General features: G+C 44.9%; 1 protein-coding gene across 3 annotated transcripts; it reads right to left on the reverse strand.

Moving 5' to 3' along the window:
• Positions 1-651: 651 nt before the first annotated feature.
• On the reverse strand, positions 652-20,489 carry LOC146194416 (uncharacterized). 3 transcript variants are annotated; one of them, XM_084597406.1, is made up of 4 exons: positions 20,035-20,489; positions 8,588-8,685; positions 8,260-8,494; positions 652-1,835 (listed from the first exon to the last, which is right to left on the reverse strand). In XM_084597406.1, the coding sequence occupies exons 3-4, from the start codon at positions 8,491-8,493 to the stop codon at positions 1,551-1,553; spliced, it is 519 nt and encodes a 172-aa protein (XP_084453532.1). In that variant the 5' UTR covers position 8,494; positions 8,588-8,685; positions 20,035-20,489; the 3' UTR covers positions 652-1,550. The 3 variants fall into 3 exon arrangements, with proteins under 3 accessions (XP_084453532.1, XP_084453531.1, XP_084453530.1); XM_084597405.1 differs by adding an exon at positions 18,127-18,208 and having other exon boundaries at positions 8,260-8,685; XM_084597404.1 differs by having other exon boundaries at positions 8,260-8,685.
• Between the last annotated feature and the right edge of the window lie 1,236 nt (positions 20,490-21,725).

Raw genomic sequence — 21,725 nt, forward strand, 5'->3', positions numbered from 1 at the left:
GGGAACCATATAAGAGTCGACTGTATCCATGCAAACTCAAACCAGATGTTCCAATAATATGTAACAAATGTGTACAAAATCTCACAGATCTTAGACAAAAACTGATGAGAGGCAGGCTCATTATTTAAAGCAAACTGTTCTGTGTCAAATTTAAATAACAAAGTAAAAAGGTAATGTAAAGAAGGGCACCTCTAAGCGTCACTGTGCACTATAAGCCGCCGACATAAACAAAAATAGCCCGAGTAGAGCACCTCGTTTATCTCGCGCTAAACCAGGACTCCAGTTTGCTCAAATTTAAGACAAACCTCATATATTGTAAATAAAAGCTCCACTTGCATCAATGAATCAAGAACTTTAAGGAACACATAAATCAGAAGTGAGCCAAAGAAAACAAAGCTTTATAATTTACAATGGAGACATTCTTCGGATGACAGCATAGCATTTCAGGAATGCAATAGAGACCAGTGTAGAGTGGCACCAATTTATTTCATTCACTGGCTTACTTCGAGAAGTGCAAAACTTGAAACGCTGCATGAATACATCACTTCTGAAAAATATTGCTTCAATTGTATGAGTAGTAGTCAGCACTCTTTCTATATTCATTTAGTGTGTGTGTGTGTGTGTGTGTGTGTGTGTGTGTGTGTGTGTGTGTGTGTGTGTGTGTGTGTGTGTGTGTGTGTGTGTGTGTGTGTGTGTGTGTGTGTGTGTGTGTGTGTGTGTGTGTGTGTGTGTGTGTGTGTGTGTGTGTGTGTGTGTGTGTGTGTGTGTGTGTGTGTGAGTGTGTGTGTGTGTGTGTGTGTGTGTGTGTGTGTGTGTGTGTGTGTGTGTGTGTGTGTGCGTGCGTGCGTGCGTGCGTGCGTGCGTGCGTATGTGTGTGAGTGTGTGTGCGTGCAGGCGTGTCTGCATATATGTGTGTGTAGAATAATGTTGCGCTGAAGGGACTAGCTGTTGTAGTTAGCATCGAAACGCAGAAATGAGTAACCAAGTTCTACTACACGTCCATACTGGACGCCTTATTCTCTCGTGAGACGCGTTAACTTATAAAATCACAAAAGAAGGTCTAAAATTATAGAGCGCATTTCGGACAACGCGCAGCATGCAAGAATAAGTAAATATATATCTTCTAGCATACTTTCTCTTTTGTTCATACCTGGTGCAAAAGCTCACAATATATTTAAATTTTAGCAGGTATAAAAATAAAGTCTCCAGCATGCGTTAAACTTCGTCTTCGATAAAAAACATTTTGCCAATAATGATCGTATTAAATTACGTAAAAAGAGCACTCTTTCCAGACGACGCTGATTGTGACTTATAGTTAGAAGCAATTGAAATGTTTTCTCGTTAACAACGCTTAAAAGTACCCCAAGAGCGTGCCAAATGACCATGGCTTCTAAATCTTCATGTGACGAGGTCATTCAACCTTCCGAAATGTGGCTAGAAAAGCGACCGCATATAAAGATAAAGAAACACGACTGCGTTTCTTGTTGCGAACCATTCGCTCTAAGTTGCTCTAAGCTTTAGGTAAGCAAGTGCGGATTGTTTCTTAGGCATTAATCCCGGTTGTTCCTGCGAGCACTACCACCGAAAATGAGCGCCCCCAACACTCCGACGCTAAAGAGCACGGTTCCCCAAAGGGCCGTTGGCTGAATGACGTTGCTGACGACGCTCTCAGCGTCACGCTCTTCTACTGGTGGTTGTATGCCCAGTTGAAGAAGAAGGTCTCGCGCCCACTTCTGGCAGTTGTTGGCAGTCAAGTGGTAGCGACCAGAGTCACACATTTTCTTCATCAGCTTCTCAATGCGGTACTCCGGAATCCGATGCTTCCCCAGGTGTCTCTGGAAAGGAAACGCAACCAGAGTTAAAATACAGACGATGCTGGACAGCTTGTCGGCCAGACGCGAGGACCAACACGAACGCACGCACGTGACTTCGAGACACTTCGTAATAGGCGATGCTAATTCAGACAACGAACGTGTGTTCTTTCATGCTCGTTCCGTCACTTACAGTTTCGTGTTGGACAACAGATGCAGTGTTCGTACGCGTTACTTTAGCCTGCTACATATAACCGATGGTCGCTTAGGGTAACAAACTGGATTCCAAGGGAAGGAAAGCGCAGCGGGGGGCGGCAGAAAGTTAGGTGGGCGAATGAGATTAAGAAGTTCGCAGGGGTCAAGTGGATGCAGCTAGCACAGAACCGGGTGAAGTGGAGAAATATGGGAGAGGCCTTCGCCCTGCAGTGGGTATAGTCAGGCTGATGATGATGATGATGATGCCATCGGAAGAGCTAGGCCGAATTTCTATTTAAATGAATTCAAGATAGCGTAATAAATGGCTACGTTATCAGGTATATGACATTGTTAATGGCTGCCGTAGGCCTAACTGCAGTCATTTCATTGCGAACAGTTATTTCACCTCCGTGTTAAAACCCCTTTGGGATCATGATTTCTACTATAACAGGGCCCACAGTTTATATCAACCAGAACATGACAAATGGGCGGGTCTGCTACTCTGCGCAAAAGAACTGCTTCTGCCTGGGCTAGTTATGCTTGCGTGCATGCGGCCGCGCCGCATTACGAACAGAGTTTGATTGTATTGGGGCTGCAGTACACGTTGGTGTCACCAGTCGCCAAAACGTAATGACAAAAGCGTTCAATGTGTCTCACAAAACTATGCCTGTCTACGCCGTCACTGTCACAGATTGTGAAAGAGGTTGCTTGCCTGTGAATTGCGTTTGGATCAGGCCGTTTTCTATAACCCATGCAGGTAATTGAGAATACCATAGACACCAGCAGGCTACCCACTTTTATTTGGGTGTGTGGCTATTTGCTTATAGACACCTCAGCATCTATCCATACTGCATAGTTTATTCCAATGTAGAAGTGATCAGGTTAACGCAGGACATCAAAAGCTATGCAATCCGCGGCGCCCTGGCCGCCCACCACAGCGACATAATCAACGCGGTTTGTAAAATAGCGGGGTCTCATAAGATGCGGAATGAACTTACAATATCCGGCAGTGAAGTGACATCAGTGACGAAACGCAAAAAGCAGAGATGAGCGGTTAGATATTGTCAAAAAACACCTCGTTTTCTGCGGCGGCTACACGCTGTCGTGACTGACGACTCCCTCAAATGAGCTCTAATTTGCAAATTAGCTCCAGGGCGCAGAGTCGACTGTCAGGCTCACTGTGCACGATAACTTGAGGTATCATTTCGATATGTCGCGAGAAGGTAATTAATATCTGGCGAAACTCCGGAGGTGACGACTCTCTCAAATGAACTGCAATTTGCAAATGAGCTCTAGGGCGCAGAGTTGACTGTCATGGCTCGCTGTGCACGAGGACCTGAGGTATCATTTCGATATGTCGCGAGAAGAAGGTAATTAATATCCAGTAAAACTCGGGAGAATAATCAGGTCTGATCCAAGCGCTTGCTATGCAGGTCAAGGTATGAGGAGCCTCGAATTACTTTTTTTTTAAACAACTGAAATGTTCAAGTAGCAGAGGCGGGTGTTAGGCTCGCTGTGCCTGAGGACTTGAAGCTTCATTCCTGTCATGAGGTGAGGAGAGGGCAATTCATATTTGGTAAAACTGGGAAGAATCACCTGTTTCGGTCCAACCGATTCCTATGAAAACTGAAGAGGCCATGAATTCTGTGGGTCACAAATGTTTTTCTTTAAGAACGTTTGTGTTTCGTTACAGGCTGATATTTGAAGCAATGCAGGCAATACTTTGCATTGCCAAGGTAGACATTGTCTAAACGGGAAACCTCAGATCTTAGCCCAACCACGGACCTACGTGTATAAACATACTGAGGCCTAGGGCGACAAGCTGATTGTCGACGTTCGGCTAACACAGATACAACATAAAGCCAACTAGGTCGGCCGGTCTGAGGCCGAAAACAAAACGCGAGCTCGGCCCGATCTTGTTGGCCGAGGTCAATCATTTTGTATGTCGATTTTGAGCCAACGTAAGGCAACGGTTTATTATTCAATTGTGCGGACCGAACCACACTGTGCGCTGTTGGTGCAGCAAAAGCCATCGAATGTGCTCACAAAAACATGGCCAAAAAGTTGGTACAGCTATTATTAGAGGCTTAGTGCAACAGTGAACGTGAGCTGAGTGGCATTTGCCTCCAAAAGGTGCGGAGTGGTAGAAAGCTCCGGATGAAGGCCAGGAGCACTAGTGGCAGGTTTTGCTCTCTTTGCCTGCTCTCTCCCGCAGCAACCGCATAGAGCAGTCTTAAAAGGCGCCACAGCTACTCAAGCGGATGCGGCCATGTGCACGTGCCGGTACCTACGTCATCTCGCACTGAGACTAATTGCGCAAAAATAAAAGTCAGTAGAAAAGGTGATGCAAAAGAGCGAGAACTAGTTTCTGCTAACCAGGTGATTTGTCAAAAATGGGGCGATGGCTTAGTTGCCTAATGTAGCGGCCAAGGAAGTCGACCTCCTCACTTCGCCGCAGGTTCGAATTTGCAGTTGTGTGCTCTTTTCCTTTTACGTATTTTATGTAAAATGTACCCCTCAAGTGGCGCGAGGCGTCACATTGTCCCGGCGGCACAGTGGCGTCAGGGATTCATACCAGACATTAACGTACAAGCGATCTTTCTTTACGCATATCGCCAACGTGCAATATTTTTGGAAATGGTTAAGAGTGAAAAAACGAGAAGTAAGTTTCCTTTGCTGCATTTCAGGTTTCATTCAGTTAATAGCTTCATCCACAATCGCATACAAACCTGTAATCGAGAACCAGAATTTGATTAACATACCATCTAGCACGCGTCGAACACATGATCACGCACGAATGTCTTGAAGGCTTCGTGGCCTCAGTGCCTCATTGCATGGATTTCTAAGGAGAGCCACCTTAAACCTTAAGTGATGCAGTTCAGGCTGCAAAAATTCGCAGCAGTACAGCTGCGTGCTTTTTTGTGCGTTAGCGAGATAGAAATGCGGGGAGAAATTCTTCCATGGCTTTCTCGCTGCCATCAGCACACAGAACGGGCAACTTTGGGTGAAGAAACTGCGGATTGGCAAGCCAGTAGCAGTGTTGATGGTCGTGTGTTCCACGGCATTTTGAGAGAATATTTCTCGCCCAATTTAACACTTTCTCCCCCTTCCTGCCCCGAACCCTCCATTATCTCTTTGTTACATATTAAATAATAGCAGCTTGATTCGGTTGCGGTCGCGACGCCGCCGTAATATCAGATAAAACAGACGATATGCAAAACTGCTTGGTCTGGCAACACCGCGGCCGCAGCTTCCGGTTATATCTTGGCTCGGTAGAACCAGAAGCCGTCACGTCGTCGGCATGTCGTCCGCTGTGCGTGCTTTCTCGATACCGGAGGAACTGTCACTAATATTTCGATAGGAATTTAAGAGTCATAATTGAGCCACACAACTGTTTGTACTGCTGATCCTTCGCCGATTGTATGTTCTTTCTCGAGCTTTCATTAGTGTCAGCATGCTTTCAAGCACGTGTTATGCTCCGCTTGACGTTTAGCGTTGACGATGGCCCGAATAGACGCAGTTTGGGAGTAAAAATGTCTAACTCGCGTAAAAAAGTCAGTGTCTCGGTGTCGTTTTGATGAGAGCATTTAGACCCTTGCTCAGTCTTCGCGCATTATCATCACTGTATTCTCAATTAGACCAACGTTCTGATAAGGCAGTTAGCGGTTATTTTACGCTGCGTGCACACGTGTTGGCGGTAGCAAGCTTTTGTGGCACTGCATGCTTTCGTGTGTGGGACCGCATGGACTGGAGTGCGATCGTTCGCGAGCCTCGGTTAATTGCGTGGTGCTAATATCCCTTTCAGTACAACGTACCGTGCACACTGGCTTTTAAGCATCACAGTTACAGAGGCCGAGGAGTTTTTGTGTTGGTTTGTCCTGTTAAGCATCATTCTAAGGCCAAGTGGACATTTTTTACAAAATTGCAAGTAACGTGCCAGTCGTTTCTTTGATGTAATTCCTAGTTGTGTTTCAAGCATCTTATAGCTGCGCTAAAAAAAGACACACATGAAAGGATATAGGACAAACGCTCGTCTTGTGCCTTTTTTCGCGCAACTATAAGATGTCTGAAGTACTGCACCAACTAGGCCGACAACACACCTTCCTGAAGCCTAGTTGTGTTATTGTCGCGACATTTCCTACAGCCATGAAACGGACGCTTAACAAATTAGCATACGGCAGTTGCTCTTTGGGCTAAACCATGTGCGCAGCGAGGTGTGAAGTCTGCACGAATTGATGGCTTCCTACATTTCATTGACTACCAGGGCAGCAGAAAGTAGGAATTACTGTTTCGGAGCAAACCTTCGCACATGTCGCCACAATAATTTAATTGGACTGCTTGAGTAAGTTTCAGCATAATGTTATACTTTGAAACACGTTTCTCGAGTCCGGCACAATAAAATAACGGACGATTTCTGAACGTACTTGAACCGAGTGAATGGTGATTGCACAAACGATGAAAAGAAAATGAAACGCCGTACATAACTTTCTTTGCAGCGAACACGTAGCAAACTAAGCAAGTAGGCGCGTTATGAGTGCAATTATTAGTTCACGACATTAACAGCTGAGGTTTGTGGCTGAAGCGCACTGAGAGTATATTGGCCCGATTTGTCAGTAAATAATTGTTTTGAAGCCTGACTGCAAGCTTGAGCAGCACCGGCCTTAGCGTACGCCAGCTGAAGACAAACTTTTCAGTGTGTTTACATTCGATTGGGCAAATATGCTCTGCCAGAGAGTTAATTGCTATGCAAGTTGGCTTCTCTTTTGTTTACAGATAACAAATAGGATATTCTGTACTGTATTTTATAGCGAACTGCCTGCGAAGGTGTGTGCCAAATCAGAGCAGGAAGTGAACGTTCTGTAATGGACGCGGTGTTCACACGGGATAGCTCGCAATGCGTTTGGGGAACGTTCGCGCTCGGTAAAAAACATTAGAAGGAGATTGATACGTGCCTGGTTTACCACGCATCATAGCAATCTCCCAGCGCACTGTAGCATTGCATCCGGTGCTCATTTTTCACACGAAGCGTAGCTTTGTGTACACAGCGCAGAGCAGCGGTTTCGTTTTGGTGACCGAGCCAACACGGCGGGCGCAGTGCTCAGAGCGATAAGAGATGGCGCTCCTTACTTCGCATCTTCGTCTGTTGCACCGTATCTTAGCTCCATTTGCATTAAAGTATCGGCGTTTGAGTTCTTTCCTTTTCGCTTTATACTCCTCCATTTCATTGTTTGTTCTTAACTCTCATGTTTCGCGGCCCGCAAAATAAAACATTGGAGTAAGGGGACCGGAGCTCCGATAGACGAAAGCAGTTGAGAGAGTAGAAAACAGCGGATAAGAAAAACAATGCAATAAGGCAGGTTGAGTTAACTCCCTGCTGTAAGGCAACATGTACATTTTTCCCACAACAAGTTTCACGGGCGTGAACGGGGTCGGTACCAGGGATAAGGCGTAGATTACTGCTCGATCTAGGTGACCAATGACGGAACTCTTCAATAATCGCGAAACCAACATGAGCCACCACGTTGCCTACTGCCGTTGTTTTCGCTTTTTGTCTGTACGCGTAACGGTGATACTCGCTGCTCGCTACTGAGAGAAGATGCCAATCAGCACCATTGAGGGTTTACTGATATGTTATCATGGGCGACTTATTCTTTGCACCGACTCAAATATCGCAGTGGCTCAGGTCCATGTACGAGCCACAGTGGAGACGTGGCTATCCCTGGGCGTACAGCGACGTCCTCCGTACCTTCAATTAGAATCGACAGTGTTCGTCGGACGTACCTTTAGACACATCCTGTTGCGGTTCGCTTCCATTGGCGGTATTTGCGATTTCACCTGCACCTCAAGCACGGAGATGCTATAGTGTATTCTACATACGTCTGGAGATACCATCGCAAATGCCCGTTTTCTCTGGTGAAACTAGCAACAACCATTCTCCTGAATTGCTCAAAATTTATCCGCACCTGGTTTCGCCAGTAAGCATTAGCTAAAGCCATTCATGCATTCCATATTTCTTGCTCCAGTGGACGCATTCTTTTAGCCGATAGTTTAATAAGCTGATCGATGCCTAACCAACAGAAACTACATTAAACCGCGAAGTTTTACGTTCTTCTAGGAGAGCACTTTAAAAAGAAATAAGTACAGGCTTCGCAATGCATCACAGCTAACAAGGGAAGTTGCGGCCCACACATATTCACTACATCAGCCTCGTCACCTGCCTCGACTTTCTACACTGCCCGCTCTCAGCGCCCACCTTGTTGGGATAGGCCTCTTTGAAGGCTGCCCTCTTCTTCCATGAGCGGCGGCCTGTCAAGTCTCCAGCATGGTCCATGTCGGCGTCGCAGATGAGCACCTCGTCCTCGCCGTAATCGAAGACCAGCAGCCAGTGCTTCTCCCACGACTGGCCGCACACTGACCGCGACGCCGATGCGAAGAACGAGAGCACGTTTAGTGCGCTGCCCACCGAAGCCCTCTGCTGGATGGGCATGCTGCAGAGGTACACATCGCACAGGTCGGAGTGAGTGTATCCCGACATCCCGGATGTGCTTGTTGCTGCTATCCCCTTGCTACAAAGTACGAACCAGGTTGAGCACCAACAGTGAGCGCCTTGGAGACAGGCGAAAACGAGCAGTAGATCTCAGTGAGCAACCTCAGGAATCTCCGGGATCCAGTGGAGCTTCTGTAAAAACAAACCGGGTGTTGGTAAAAGGCAGCCGTGCCGCGAAGACGCTATCTTGAGAAGCGAGGAATACTGCCTCCTATGGGAGATTTCCCTTCCCCTCGAAAGACGCTGTGGTGCACCCTTTCTCAGGGCAATGTACTGGGAAGTGTAAATAGAGCACAGGCACGAGAAACAAAAATGAGCTAACCTAACTTCATTTCTTGAGCCTAAAAGCTATTACAAGACCCGATAGGACTTTGTTGCGATGTGATCAGAGATTGGTTTGCGAGATGCAGGTGCTACCTTTTAAAAATAATTAAAGTAAGAATAATTATGTACTAGGAATGTATGCTTGGAAGAATCGTGGGGTAAAAAATTCCGACTGTTTGGTCAGATTACTCAGGAAATAGCGACAACTATACGTTTTCATGTGTTTTCTTTTCGTTCTTGTCACCATCTACAGACACCTTCGAGGAAAGACCTATCTACCAGCTGGATTCTAGAAATAATTTTCTATTGCAATAATTACAAAAAAAAACGATTCACAAGGACCAGCAGCTTCTAATGGTACAGCTATGTGCAAAATATATTGGTTATACTATGACGTTTTTAAACTATATCTAGCATTTTTTGATGAAATCATGTGTTTGATAAAAGCTCGTCTCGTCGGGATGGGCTGTTAAAAGTGACATTGCCGAAACTTCATGTATTTTTTCTTTTGTGTTTTTCGTCGGCATCAACATGTGACGTTTAACATTCTTGTTGAAACGGGAACGTGAGTAAACGCCCATTGCATTTGCATTTTTGCATCGCGGCCTTCGATTGCTGTAAGAAAGGGTTTGCATGACTTCTCTAACCGATAAGAGATTTGAAACGGTCAAAACCAAGAATGAATGAAGCAAGCCCAGCTTTTTGGCGTCCATTCCTGCGTTTCGCGTCGTTATTGGCGTCGGATTCGTGCCTAGTAACCAGCTCCACCACCCTCTCAGCCCATGGCCGCGACCGCGCGTGTTCTCCAATTGCTGCGCGTGCTCCCGCCACCATTCGCCGCTGCGTGTACCCCTTTTCTTCCTGTGTGGCGGCGACGTTGTTCTCCGTTTTCCGAAGCACCGGCTCGGCGTCAGCGAATCACGGTGCGTTCATCCCAATCCGAAACGCAGAGCCACGTTGAATTGACTCTCTAGCGGCGTCAGCGGCATCAGTCAGTCGCATGCTATGTCTTCGCCGCGCCACATTCCTATGGGTCCACGCACCGCTTCTCGCGACCTTCCGATCCACAAAGCTTCCTTCATGAGAGTTAAAAACTGTTAGTGAAGCATTTCTTGAAGAAATATGTGTGAAAAATAAAAAAAGATGTCTAACTGTCCATACATGTCTTGCTCGAATTCTTTGCTTCAATCTATCGAAAAGCTGAAGCAGCTAATGAGCTGCGCTCAAATTTCGCATTAAGAACCTTACGTAACCGTGGACATATTTTTACCACATTGAGCCTCCTGTTAATTTTTTCATTGTTTTAAATACAATACGCAGCACCAATAAAGCAACTTTCACATACTAGCGTTCAAACAGAGAACGGAAGTCAACAAAAATAGCGCAGAGACAGCACAAGGAACAAGCAAGAACACACCTGTCTCTGCGCTATTTTTGTTGACATGTGTTACCAGCAAGCCGAAAGTGCCACCTTAATAGGAGAACGGAAAGCTGCGAGGTAAGAAAATGGAGAGCAGGAACTTTGATTAACCTGCGTTTAGATACGTGTAAGCACTGGTCTGAAGAGAAGACAGGAATAGAGTCGTGCTTACATTGCCTTTACCAATGCCCTTTACACCATTCAGTGGCACCACTCGGCCCTGCAGCCGCTGCTGAGCCATGTGCGGTGGGCTGTACATTTATGACGGGGTTGTAACTCCCAGCGGCTAAATCCCCGGTTAGCTCGTAAACGAACTTTCAGGCACCAGTGATATATAGGATCCGTATCGTGAATTTCCGACGTTATTGATGGAAACACCGAAAGCGGATGTCAGTTTGATTGCCACTACTTCTTGTTCCGGCGTTTCCACCAATCAGATGACTCGAGGTGCGGGTGATAGCGACATTTTAGATAACGACGCCGAAACGAAATATGAACCCAGGTGCAAGAAATATTTACAGCTTATTTTTGTACGCATGCATTACGTACAAGCGCAACAAAACAAGGATACAAAGAGACCACCACCAAAAACCATGCTGGATAAGCAAAAATGATCATGCTGGCTTTTCTCACTTCCAATGCAAACATTTTGTGAGCCAAAGTTAAATTGGACTGCTACGAGCTGGTGGCGGTCGTCATTGCTCTTTTATACAAGGATGGATTGGATGGAATATGGGACGGTCCCCTTTGAAACAGGGTGGTAGCAGTTGCTATCAAGCTCGTTTTCTTTCCCCTATAAGATCAGTTAACTATAACATCTTTCTATTTATTGAATTTTTGTTTCTACATTACTAACATTATGTTACTTCTCTGTTTTTAAGCCATCAATATTCCAATCGTTTTTTGCTAGCTTCCACCGCCGGTTTATTCACCCGGCCACTGGTATCTCTAAACCCCAGAGCTTCAGGAGGAGTGACTGCGCCTGCATCGATTCCCGGATGGATACCATAATATTCGAGTATAAGATGGTTACTTCTTTCTGTGGACTTACCACATACGGCACATGTGTCATCTTCATGGTTAAATTTCTCTTTGTAGCTGCGTGTTCTAAGGCACCCTGACCTAGCTTCAAAAAGTAGAGGCACTGCCTCTTGAATAATCAAAGAAAGCTTCCTTCCTGATCTGCCTTTTCCACAGAGATTGGCCGCCAGCACCAATATCTAAAAAGGTATTCAAGTACACTGAATGTGGAAAAACTTAATTTTGCCGTACTTTTCCGACGGTATAATGCTGCTGAAATTATTTCATCCAAATCTAAAAGACAAATTGATCAGATTATGACCAGGTGTCGCTTGAAGAAAAGACTACGGACCTTCTCGTGAACGTCCTCCAAGGCTATTCCAAGTGCCGCAGATGTTGAACAGTACGACATGCATGAAGCAAATACATATTGCTAGCGCAAAGCGCGCTTGTTATTACAGTCGGTCAATTTTACGCATTACCGCGCCGGGGTGCACAGTGGTTACGGCGTTCGACTACTGTTCCCAAGGATGCGGGATCGAATTCCGGCCTCGGCGGCTGCTTTGGGATGGAGGCAAAAAGCAAGGCGCCCGTGTGCTGTGCGATGTCGATGTACGTTAAAGAACCCCTGGTGGTCGAAATTTCCGGAGTCCTACACTAAGGCGTCTCCATAGCCTGAGTCGCTTTGAAACATTAACCCCCACAAATCAACCAACCAATTTTAGGCATTACTTCTAAACGCTCCCGAGAATTGCTCGAGCGATGTTTTTTTACTATCACTGAAATACAATAGTAGCTTTATCTACATCATTTTACATGATGCAGGACGCCTGCAGAAAAAGCTGCCAGAAACCAGCTTTACAAGACCGCAAGCCCAGTTTATTGAATAAGTCAGGGAATAATGACAAATAGAATCTCAGTCGACAGATAACAAGGCGCAGTGCACGGAATATTACAGGAAACGTACAAGACAAACGAACATTAGATAAGCATACATTTACCCTGTAATTAGAATAAAATTCACAAAAATTGTAACTTATACACACAACCAAAAATGAATCAATGACGTGTACTACATGTTGAAAAGGCCACGCAGTGTTTTGAAAGTAATGCTTGCATGGATGGATGGGATGGAACTAGTATCTCGAGCATATAAACTATTTGGTCAATAACATTTCTCGACAATATGTTGTCCTGCTAGTTTTAATTTCAGTGGCTACAAATGACGCATATTGTAACACTACTTTCATTTCCAGTTTAGCTATTTTCTGAATAAAACCTTTGTTATATTTCGTGTCTTGTTTAGGCAGTTTGAAAACCCAGTATAGCTATTTTCTGAATGAAACCTTTGTTATATTTCGTGTCTTGTTTAGGCAGTTTGAAAACCCAGTATTCATAACAGTTTGTGGTTGGCACAACGGCGTACAAGACAAGTATCGCACGCGTATGAGAGTGAGTTGGCACAATTTATCCAGCTCGCAACTTTCTTGCAGAATGAGAAGTCTTTCAATGTTGGATTTAGTAGTTGATGTCCATACCAGATAACTGTAGTTAAGGTCTACGGAAGAAAAGGGTAACGTAAATTAACATCAAAACGTGGCGAAAGAACACGTGGCGATTTCGAGAAACGGCGCCGACTGTTTGACAACTTTCTTGGAACGAAATAAAAGTGGGCATCCCACGAATTGTAACAATAATAGAGTCGAACGCTGAGCTAGGTGGTTACATATCTCTTGGAAGGCAGCAGAGCATGTTGTTACCTGCTCTGCTGCCTTCTTCCACGAATTGTGTCTTGAAAAATGACACCCAAAGTTTCAAAGCTACGCATAGTCTCTATAATGTTGGACTGTAGTTTAAATTTATTTGGGCGTCGAACTCGTGTCTAGCATGAAACAGAACTGCTTTGTTTTGGAGCGTTTACTGAGGCTATTATTTTGTGAGCATTCTGTAGCTGTTACCTGATTGCTGTAGGTTCCTGTAAAAAATAGACTTGTGTCGTCCGCATATTTCATGAATGTAAAGAATGGAGCTATGCTGTACATATTGTGCACGTATAAATTAAAAAGAAGATGCCCCAGAATACTACTTTGATGTGCGCGATAGGAAACATTAAGTGGGCCTGAAAACGAATCACCTATATCTACAATTTGGGCGCGACGTTGTATGTAGGAATGGATAATGGCACGGGCTTTCCCGCGGCAGCCATATGATGTGCCAGCTGTGTTATCAGCAATTCATGGTGATAACAGCTGCTTGTTTAAAAATATGCTTTAACAGCTGTGGCTTAGCGATATACACGAACTTACCTAAATGTTTGAACATTTATTTTCGCATATTCTACCTGCAGGAAACACTACTTTTCAAACTTTGGAGATTCACAAAACAACCAGAACTTTGAGTTATGAATTAAACCATGATGGTTTGAAAATATTGCGCAAATAGAAACATGCTACATATTGTGCCTTAAGAGGCAAAACAGCATGTTCAAAAGGGCCCTTTTGATGGGCATTTAGCCGCTTTAATTCATAAGTACGTCGAAATATCTTGGAAAGAAATTCCTGAAGATTCCTAGAAGACATTTATGTACCCTACTGGTCCTAGATTATTTTCAGCGTTTTCTTTGTTTTCGCCTGCGTCCAAAATTACCCTCGACACTGAGCAAGCTTCCTCCTAACATTGGAAGTCTTTTTTTACAATTGTTGATAATTGTAACTAGTTATAGCTTTTTTTGGAACTAGAAATGTACAGAGATATCTATTGTGCAATATTACATTTGTTGCTATACCGTCTTTCTTTCAGAAACTTCCAAGAAACCATAGAGAAATATTTGTGCCGAAAAAAAAAACAGCCTTCTTTTATTTCATGCGGGTATGGTGCGTTATTTAAATATTCCAAGCATTGTATCAATCGTGAATACATCCTGCGGTACGTTTTCGATGAAACATCTCAGTCCGTACAAGAGATATCGTAACAATCAACTAACCTTTCCCTGTCACCGCGATCATCCTGGTCTACTCCCAATGCAAACTTTCCGTAATCGGTAATCTTTATTAACATTCGCAGCTTCCTGCTGAAACATTATGTGTGAAATCTTGTAACATCGTCAGGCAGACATCTACTTGTTTTAACCGAAACATGCTTGAATAAAAACATCAATGATTCAGAGATTCTGTTCGATCCGCCTCATTTTGGCCTTTTTCGCGCAGATCGCAAAAGTGCTCGGTCGAAGGGAGAGGTAGGGGGAGTGGGGAAGGAGTTCTGATTGCCATCCAGGAGCAGTTATCTTGTTATACCAATTATATCACATCAAATCTAGAAATTTTATGGATCATGTGTCGTGCATCCCCATGATATTATCATGGGGATGCACGGCACATGATCCATAAAATTGGTGTGTGCAATAGACAACCTCGCAGCAGTCCCGACTTGACAGCAGTCCCCGCAAACTTCACAATATTTTAAATAGTCTAGTTTCCGAGCACCATATGGCACACACCTCCTGTTTGGCGATTTCAACTACCCCAGTATAATTACTTGCACTCTCAGCCTCAGCCCATAGTCAGTCAAGAAGAGTCGAAAGAATTAGTAGACGTTTGCCTTAATTTGAATTTAAACCAACTCAAATTTAATTTAACCCAGCCAACGCGTGTCGCAGGAGAAACGGCCAAATCACTCGATCTCTTACTGAGCACCCATCCAGACGGCCTAGAATTCATTTCATGCCCCTGAGAAATAAGCGACCACAAAGTAACCGGTGCCAGTTTTAACTTCTCACCTGTGTTAAGATAAACCTCTCGAAAAACTATTAGCATCTACAATAAGGAACACTACGAAGCAATTAACACTTAACTAACTTCATATCGATGTTTCAAACGACTCTTAGTAGAAGCGTAAACGGCAACTGGATACTACTCAAATAGAAGTTTTCTGAACTGATAGATAAATATATTCAAACACACAGTTTTGCGAACAAATAACCAGTAATTCTGGTTTACAAAAGCTCTCAAAAGCTTGAAAATAAGAAAAAAAAAAACTCACATTTCGCACAGCTAAGCATCAATCCAGCCCGCAGGCATGGGGAAAATACTCTGAAACTAAACACACGTATACTTGGCCGCGATTAGAAGTGCAACGCGTTCATATTACGAAGTGAATCTCCCAATGGATTGACACTAATTACCACAGCGCTGAGCGAATAAAACATTTATTCGAATCCTCTAAGTGTAACTTTTTCTAATTTTTTTTAAACACAACGTTAAAATAAGCTACCAAGATTTTTCCAGGGGCTGTTCCCCTTTGTGTTGTATTATGTGATGTTTTTAATTCTTAGTAGCCGCACAAACCATCCGTGAGCAGAACCACGAGGTGAAGGCGTGACAACGATATCACTACTCAATTAGCTTCACCGTAATCATTTCCTGCCTTCAGTGAGTGTATGTTACCTTTGGGTTGCGTTCAGAGACCTCTCGGTAACAATCGCCGTTTAACCCGCTCAGAGACAAACATGAGGAGAAGGAAATTGCGGTACCCTACCGTTGAGGAGACGGAATTACGCCGCTTTAAGATCGTTGTAAACAACCTGTACCTCTAAATATTTTGCCAACGTTCGTTTGATGTTTTCGCGATAATGCATAAATTCCCGCCACAAATGTCTTCTTACTGTACTCGTGTAGAAGTGTTTCCTTTTCATTCATGTTTTGCCGCCTCGAATTTCATAATTTGTTCGTTCGTTGCTACACATGTTCGTTTGATAATGTATCTACTCCCCTGTTTAATACATCCGAATAAATAAATAGAAATCCGCCTATTCTTTATTCATGCATTCCATGCTCCTTTCATATGCAACTTCTACAAAGTCTTTTTGCTGCCTGAGTCCTTTGCGTATTATCATTTGCGTCATGCACATTTTAAAAGGCGCGCTGGACACTACTTACGAAACTTCTATACCTTCCCTAAACCAAGGTAACTCACTACCTGACGCATTATGCGTCAGTATTTTCCTTTTCCAGATTTTCCTACGTTCGTGCGTACATCGAGAGGGCTCTAAACACAACGGATAGGTGCTGAATAAGATTAGAACTCAGGATTCTTCGGAGCTCAACAATGAGCTTGTTACCATATATGCTCTAATGCGCATGGATATCACAGCAAATTTGTTTTCACAGCTTGAAGCTGGGGTTTCATTGGCTATCAATTAAATGACCCCATCGACGATTTCTAGCGTTGTATTTATTCACTTATCCTCACACGACTGCATAGCTTATTGCCATGCGGACGCTTACATACGCCAGACGACCCTCAGACTTGATTCCTAGCGCACAAAATCATTTTCTAAAAGATAGCAAAAATGTCATTCATCTCTTTTCAGCTTCAGCAACACAACCATTTCAAACAAAATATGTCACAACCAAGCGCCTTAATATACCCTAATTTTGAACGATAAAAACACCGCCACATTCGCCTCTATAACACTGTAATCTGGTCTCCATGTTAAATGAACATTGCTTACAAATGCAACCACACTCTTAGTTACCTCTGTCAAAGCTAGGCACTCACGGCTTCCTCGGCAAACACAGCAACATTTGTCCATTTATGCAGCCTATATTAAAGCACACACGCTAATTTTAAGGTCGTAATGTATGTGGCTTTCCGGCAACGTCTAACAGTGCGGACATCACAGGATGTTTAATTTTTCAGACTAGTCCTATTACTTCAGTGTCGCCTCACTTTAGACTCATGTGACCTTACTAATTTCGAATCAAGACTTTGTATTTTTGGCTCCGTCTCTGTGACAGATGTTATCATGCGCCGCTTGATAATTGAGTCACTATCTGTTGACCACCCGTCAAGCCCCATCATTAATTTAAATGTCCTCTATCTCGTTCTAGCACAGTCTATAACGCATCGCCGCTCGCTGTGCAAACTGGCCGGAACTGGAACAGCCTGCCTGTTGACGGTGTGCAGTACTCCAGTCCACCTCAGTTCAAAGCTGCGATCGAACCACATTTCATTTGCACGGTCAGCCAATCTTCCATGTAATAGCATTTGCTCTGGGTGCACTTCAGTGTTTAAATATTAAGAAAACCATCATATTCGGCCTTGCAGCCCGATCAAGGCATGTTCTACAAAGGAGAACGCGATGTACTTTGCGCGCTGTGTACAGGAGCAGCGCTCTGCAACACTTAATTTCAAGCGGATGCGGGAGAGTAATGAGGATGCGCCGACTAGGGTCGCACGAGCGAGCTAAGTTAATGGGTTCGCCCTAAGCGTCCACTACAGTGCGGCCTGAATGTGACTGCTTCAACAGGAGAGGAGAAGAGCGAAAAAGGAAACGACGTCGGAAGCAGCAGGCAGGGAGGAGCGTAATTTAAGGATCGACTAATAGTGTTTTTGCGGACGACCCTCAGGCAACACGGCGCAGTGCCCATGCATTCTATAAGCAGGGAAGTGCAAGATCTATTGTAGCATGCAACGTTTACAGGTACCAAGAACCCATCAATCAACAGCCCCGCAATGTTCTTGTTGCACCGCGTACAGGAAAGATTATGGGCGACAGCTACAGATGTGTCCAGTGGGCAAAATGCTGCACAATCATGTCGGCGTCGGTGCCTTGTTATACAACCGTGTTGTGATAAGTAGGTCCTACAGGAAATATGTATTCATTAATGAGCAGAAGGAAGACTGCAAATATAACTCATGTACAGAATGCACGCTACGTAAACAATATACTGGCCTAAATAATGAGTGAACGTAAACAAGAGGAAAGAGAAAAAATAAAATAAAAACAATCAAGCTGAGGTGGCACTTACCCTCCTATGCAGCGACGCAGTGAGGAAACTCAATTATGGCGTGTGCTTGTATACCTTCCGAGCTAGCTCGACACGTGTCATACTAAAAATAAAAAGTCATATTTTTCCAGCGAAGGTGAACCACTATTGTTATAAATAGGTGTTTTAGATATCGAGGTATCTTACGCGGCATTGTATCACCAGTACAGGCAAGTTTAAAAAAAAACAGAAACAATTCGCCCTTTGCTGAGCTGGTTAATACTAATAGTTAACTTTCTAGCGCTGCAGTTTCGCGTATGTTTAAGGTTCGGAATTTTTAAGGGGCCGTTAGTAATTGCCATGTCTCTTTATAGACTCTCGAAAAACCGGAACACTACCCTGACCTCCACGGCAGAACAAATCATCCCTGTAGCACGCCTTTTCCGACAAGCGCGCTTGCTGCGAACAGCGAAGGCCCGTTCATCACTCCACGGCGCACGAGTCATACGGCCTACCTTGCTCCTCTGTGGGCTATAGAGTAGGCTTAGCAGCAATTAGTAGCGAGCGCAGTCGCGCCAACATTTTGAGTAGAATAAATTGCGGCACCTAGGGTATCTCTATTTGGTATGTTAACTTGCTGTATTTTAGCATTACATGCTGCTGCTGCACATGCATCAGGTCTCTCATTGCCCATGATCCCATAATGGCTTGATGAAAGGCTTTGTAGTAATTTCTACCACCTGTAGACTTAACGTGCACTGATATAGCACATCACAGGGACGTCAATCCGTTTTGCCTCCATCGAAACGCAGCCGCCGGCGGTCAAGTTCGAACCTAGATACTACGGAACAGTAGTCGGGCGTCTTAAACGCTGAGCCATTGCGGCTGGGTTATACCATCGTGATAAGTAGGCGTCAGTACTATAAAACAGACAGCGTTCAGTGAGCTAACGATCGATATTCGGCGTCATATTGCCGTCTATAGCGTCCTTCTGTTAGTGCCATGATTTTTTTTTTAATTATAGAAGAAATGACTATGTAGAAGGCGCATTGGCAGAAAATATTGGGTCGATTTCCTTTAAACCCTTCTACTAATTCTCAGCAAAATTTATTCCCAAATGAATATTACCTTTCTCGTCACTAATGTTAGCTGCCTATTGCGAAGTTTAACCCCCGTGAGGGACACGAACGCTCCACTCCTAAATGTATGATGCAATAGCGTAACTACGAGGCTACATATAAATAATGCCGAAAGTTGGGCGAGTTGGTTAACGTTCATGATGAAAAAAAGCGCGAAAAAGTACACGAAGGACGGAAGAAAGACACGAAAGAGAGAAGCCAAGCACCCTCATTTCCCCTTAATTGATCTGCTTGAAGAAAGACACGGACATATAAACCTCGACTCTATGACTTAGCTCATAAAAAAAAAAAAACGCGCACAAATACGGCGGCAAAGGAACTCAAAACGACAGGACGTGCGCTTTTTTCCAGTTAGCGCTCGGCCATCTCATTTGCCAGCACCACCTGCCAGAGCCACGCCCCTGATTCTTCGCGCACCATGCAGACCCCAAACTTTCGGCGTAACGTCCCCTTTAATGCTTTCGCGCCAAAACGCGCTCAAAGTAGTGTCGCATGACCGAAAACAATATGCCGGGGCTTAAACTAACGCGCTGTGCATCGCACTTCTTTCATTACTTGGCTCAAGCGAACAAACAGCCTATGCGTTTGTGCGCAATCAACGCGCTCCTCAAACAAAAGCAATCCATGAGCGATTGAACGCAGGTATAGTGCCTATAATGTACCGAATACGGTACGCTTGAAACCAACGAGTCTGGTTAGCTGCGAGTACACATGCGTTCGAGAAATTAAGACAAGCGGTCAGGAAAGCTGCGAAAGTAACTGCTCTTGCATCACACATGAAAGTCATTCTAAAAATACAAAAGTGCTTCACCTTTTCATGCGCAGGCGTTGCCGAGATGTTTCTTCGCTCGCAGACAATGCACGGATGCCGAGTTTGGTCAACGCATTGGCTCCGTGGCTCGCGACGAGTTACCAATCACCTCTGATGTCGCCTTGCGTAGCTTTTCTTCCCATGATGGACGAACATGCCGCAAACGTCAAGCGGCGCTACTTGCATACCTTCGGCAGTCATTGGTAGTGATGCTCGACATCAGCCGGTGCGTTGTGTAAGGTCGGCTTTTCGCTTCGAGTCCCACGCGTCGCGTGTGCCGACGCTGTTGACGTCGAGAATTCGAGAATCAAGAGAATGGAATACGCCGGCGAGCGACCGCCGCGAGCTCCCACGCAAGCTGTTACAGCAAAGCGGCGAGTCGGTGCTGATGGCGGCGCTCGCGACGCCCGGTACGAGCAGTTTCTTTTTCCGTACGCCGTGTTGGCAGGCGGCCATCTGACTAGTTCGCAGCAGCTGTGGCTGCTGAGTGGAATGAGAGGAGGATGGACGCCGTCATTCACCAGCGTCGCCGCCGAGCTACTTTCTTTTCTTTTAGACCGAAATGGTCTAACGCAATGTTCTGGCTTCTTACTTTAGCGGCTACGTGTTATCACGGACGGCAAAGTAACATAGGCCCGTCATTATATTGCCTCTGCCCATGGCGGCACACGACTGTCATGGTGATGGGTGTCTGTGAAGCGCCCTCGGCGTCACGGAAGTAAGGAAAAGTCTAACATATTGTTGAACGAGGTGGAGGAGAGGATCGCTTTAACCGGCGAAGGAAAGGTGAGTGAAATCCAAAGTAGTTACGCTTTCGACATGACGTCAGACAACCGTACAAAACTGTGTGGCAAAGCGCCCTTCTTATAGGCAGAGCCTAGTGCTTTATGATTTTTTTTTAATATAACCGCGCTAACCATGCAGTCATAAATAGAGAATTTCGGCAATAATCTTTTCGCTTTCTGTGGCAGCATATATTGCCGCTGCTTCATTTCGCGCATTGTTTACCGTATTGAGCGCTCGATCCAACGGTGATTAGCAATTCGCCATGAATACTGTACAAGGTAGTGAAAGTTGCTGTGACGACGGCGTTTAAGGTAGTCCGCGAAGAGTGATGCGAACGCGGTCGAACCGATGAGCGCCAAAGAAGCCTGTTTGAGCCTGGCTGCGCACTCGCGCATATTCAACTGTTGCATATGCGCGAGTGCGCAGCCAGGCTCAAACAGGCCCTTGCGACGGCCGAGGCCGGTGAAACGCTATCACTCGGCACTTCTTGGCCGCTGATGCACAATCGCTTTGGCGAATAATTGCACTAAGCTAGCAAGCTTAGCTCTACCAATTTTCATTCGTGCAGTCAACGGCTTTTTCAAACTGGATTACAAAAATGCCGTGCTACTAAAAAAAACTCCGCGAGAGACTGCGCAATGTACTTTTCCACGGAATCCAAAACTTTTCAGAACTTTTTTCAGCAAAAAAAAAATTTGGAGGACGCTTAAGCTTCGCCTTCAAGAGTGGAACGCGATAGCGTTATTGCACCTCGTCGAGAAAACTTACGAAACGCAAGGGTATTGGGGCATCCTCGCACCGGTACCCGCGCGGCCCGAAGGGGAGAAGCGGGTGAGCGAAGATAGTGATCTAAAGAAAGGAAAGACGCTTGATTCTACAACCTGTGAGGGTGCAGGGCGAAACGT

The sequence above is a fragment of the Amblyomma maculatum genome, chromosome 3 (genome assembly GCF_055883805.1).
Source record: "Amblyomma maculatum isolate TAMU_Amacu chromosome 3, ASM5588380v1, whole genome shotgun sequence".
In the NCBI taxonomy this organism is placed as follows: Eukaryota; Metazoa; Arthropoda; class Arachnida; order Ixodida; family Ixodidae; genus Amblyomma; species Amblyomma maculatum.

Coding starts and splice junctions, on each gene's coding strand:
- LOC146194416 (XM_084597404.1), bottom strand. CDS start 8,541: ATGTCGGGATACACTCACTCCGACCTGTGCGATGTGTACCTCTGCAGC. Junction 1,836..8,259: donor AAGAGGCCTATCCCAACAAG/GTGGGCGCTGAG, acceptor TTTCCTTTCCAG/AGACACCTGGGGAAGCATCG.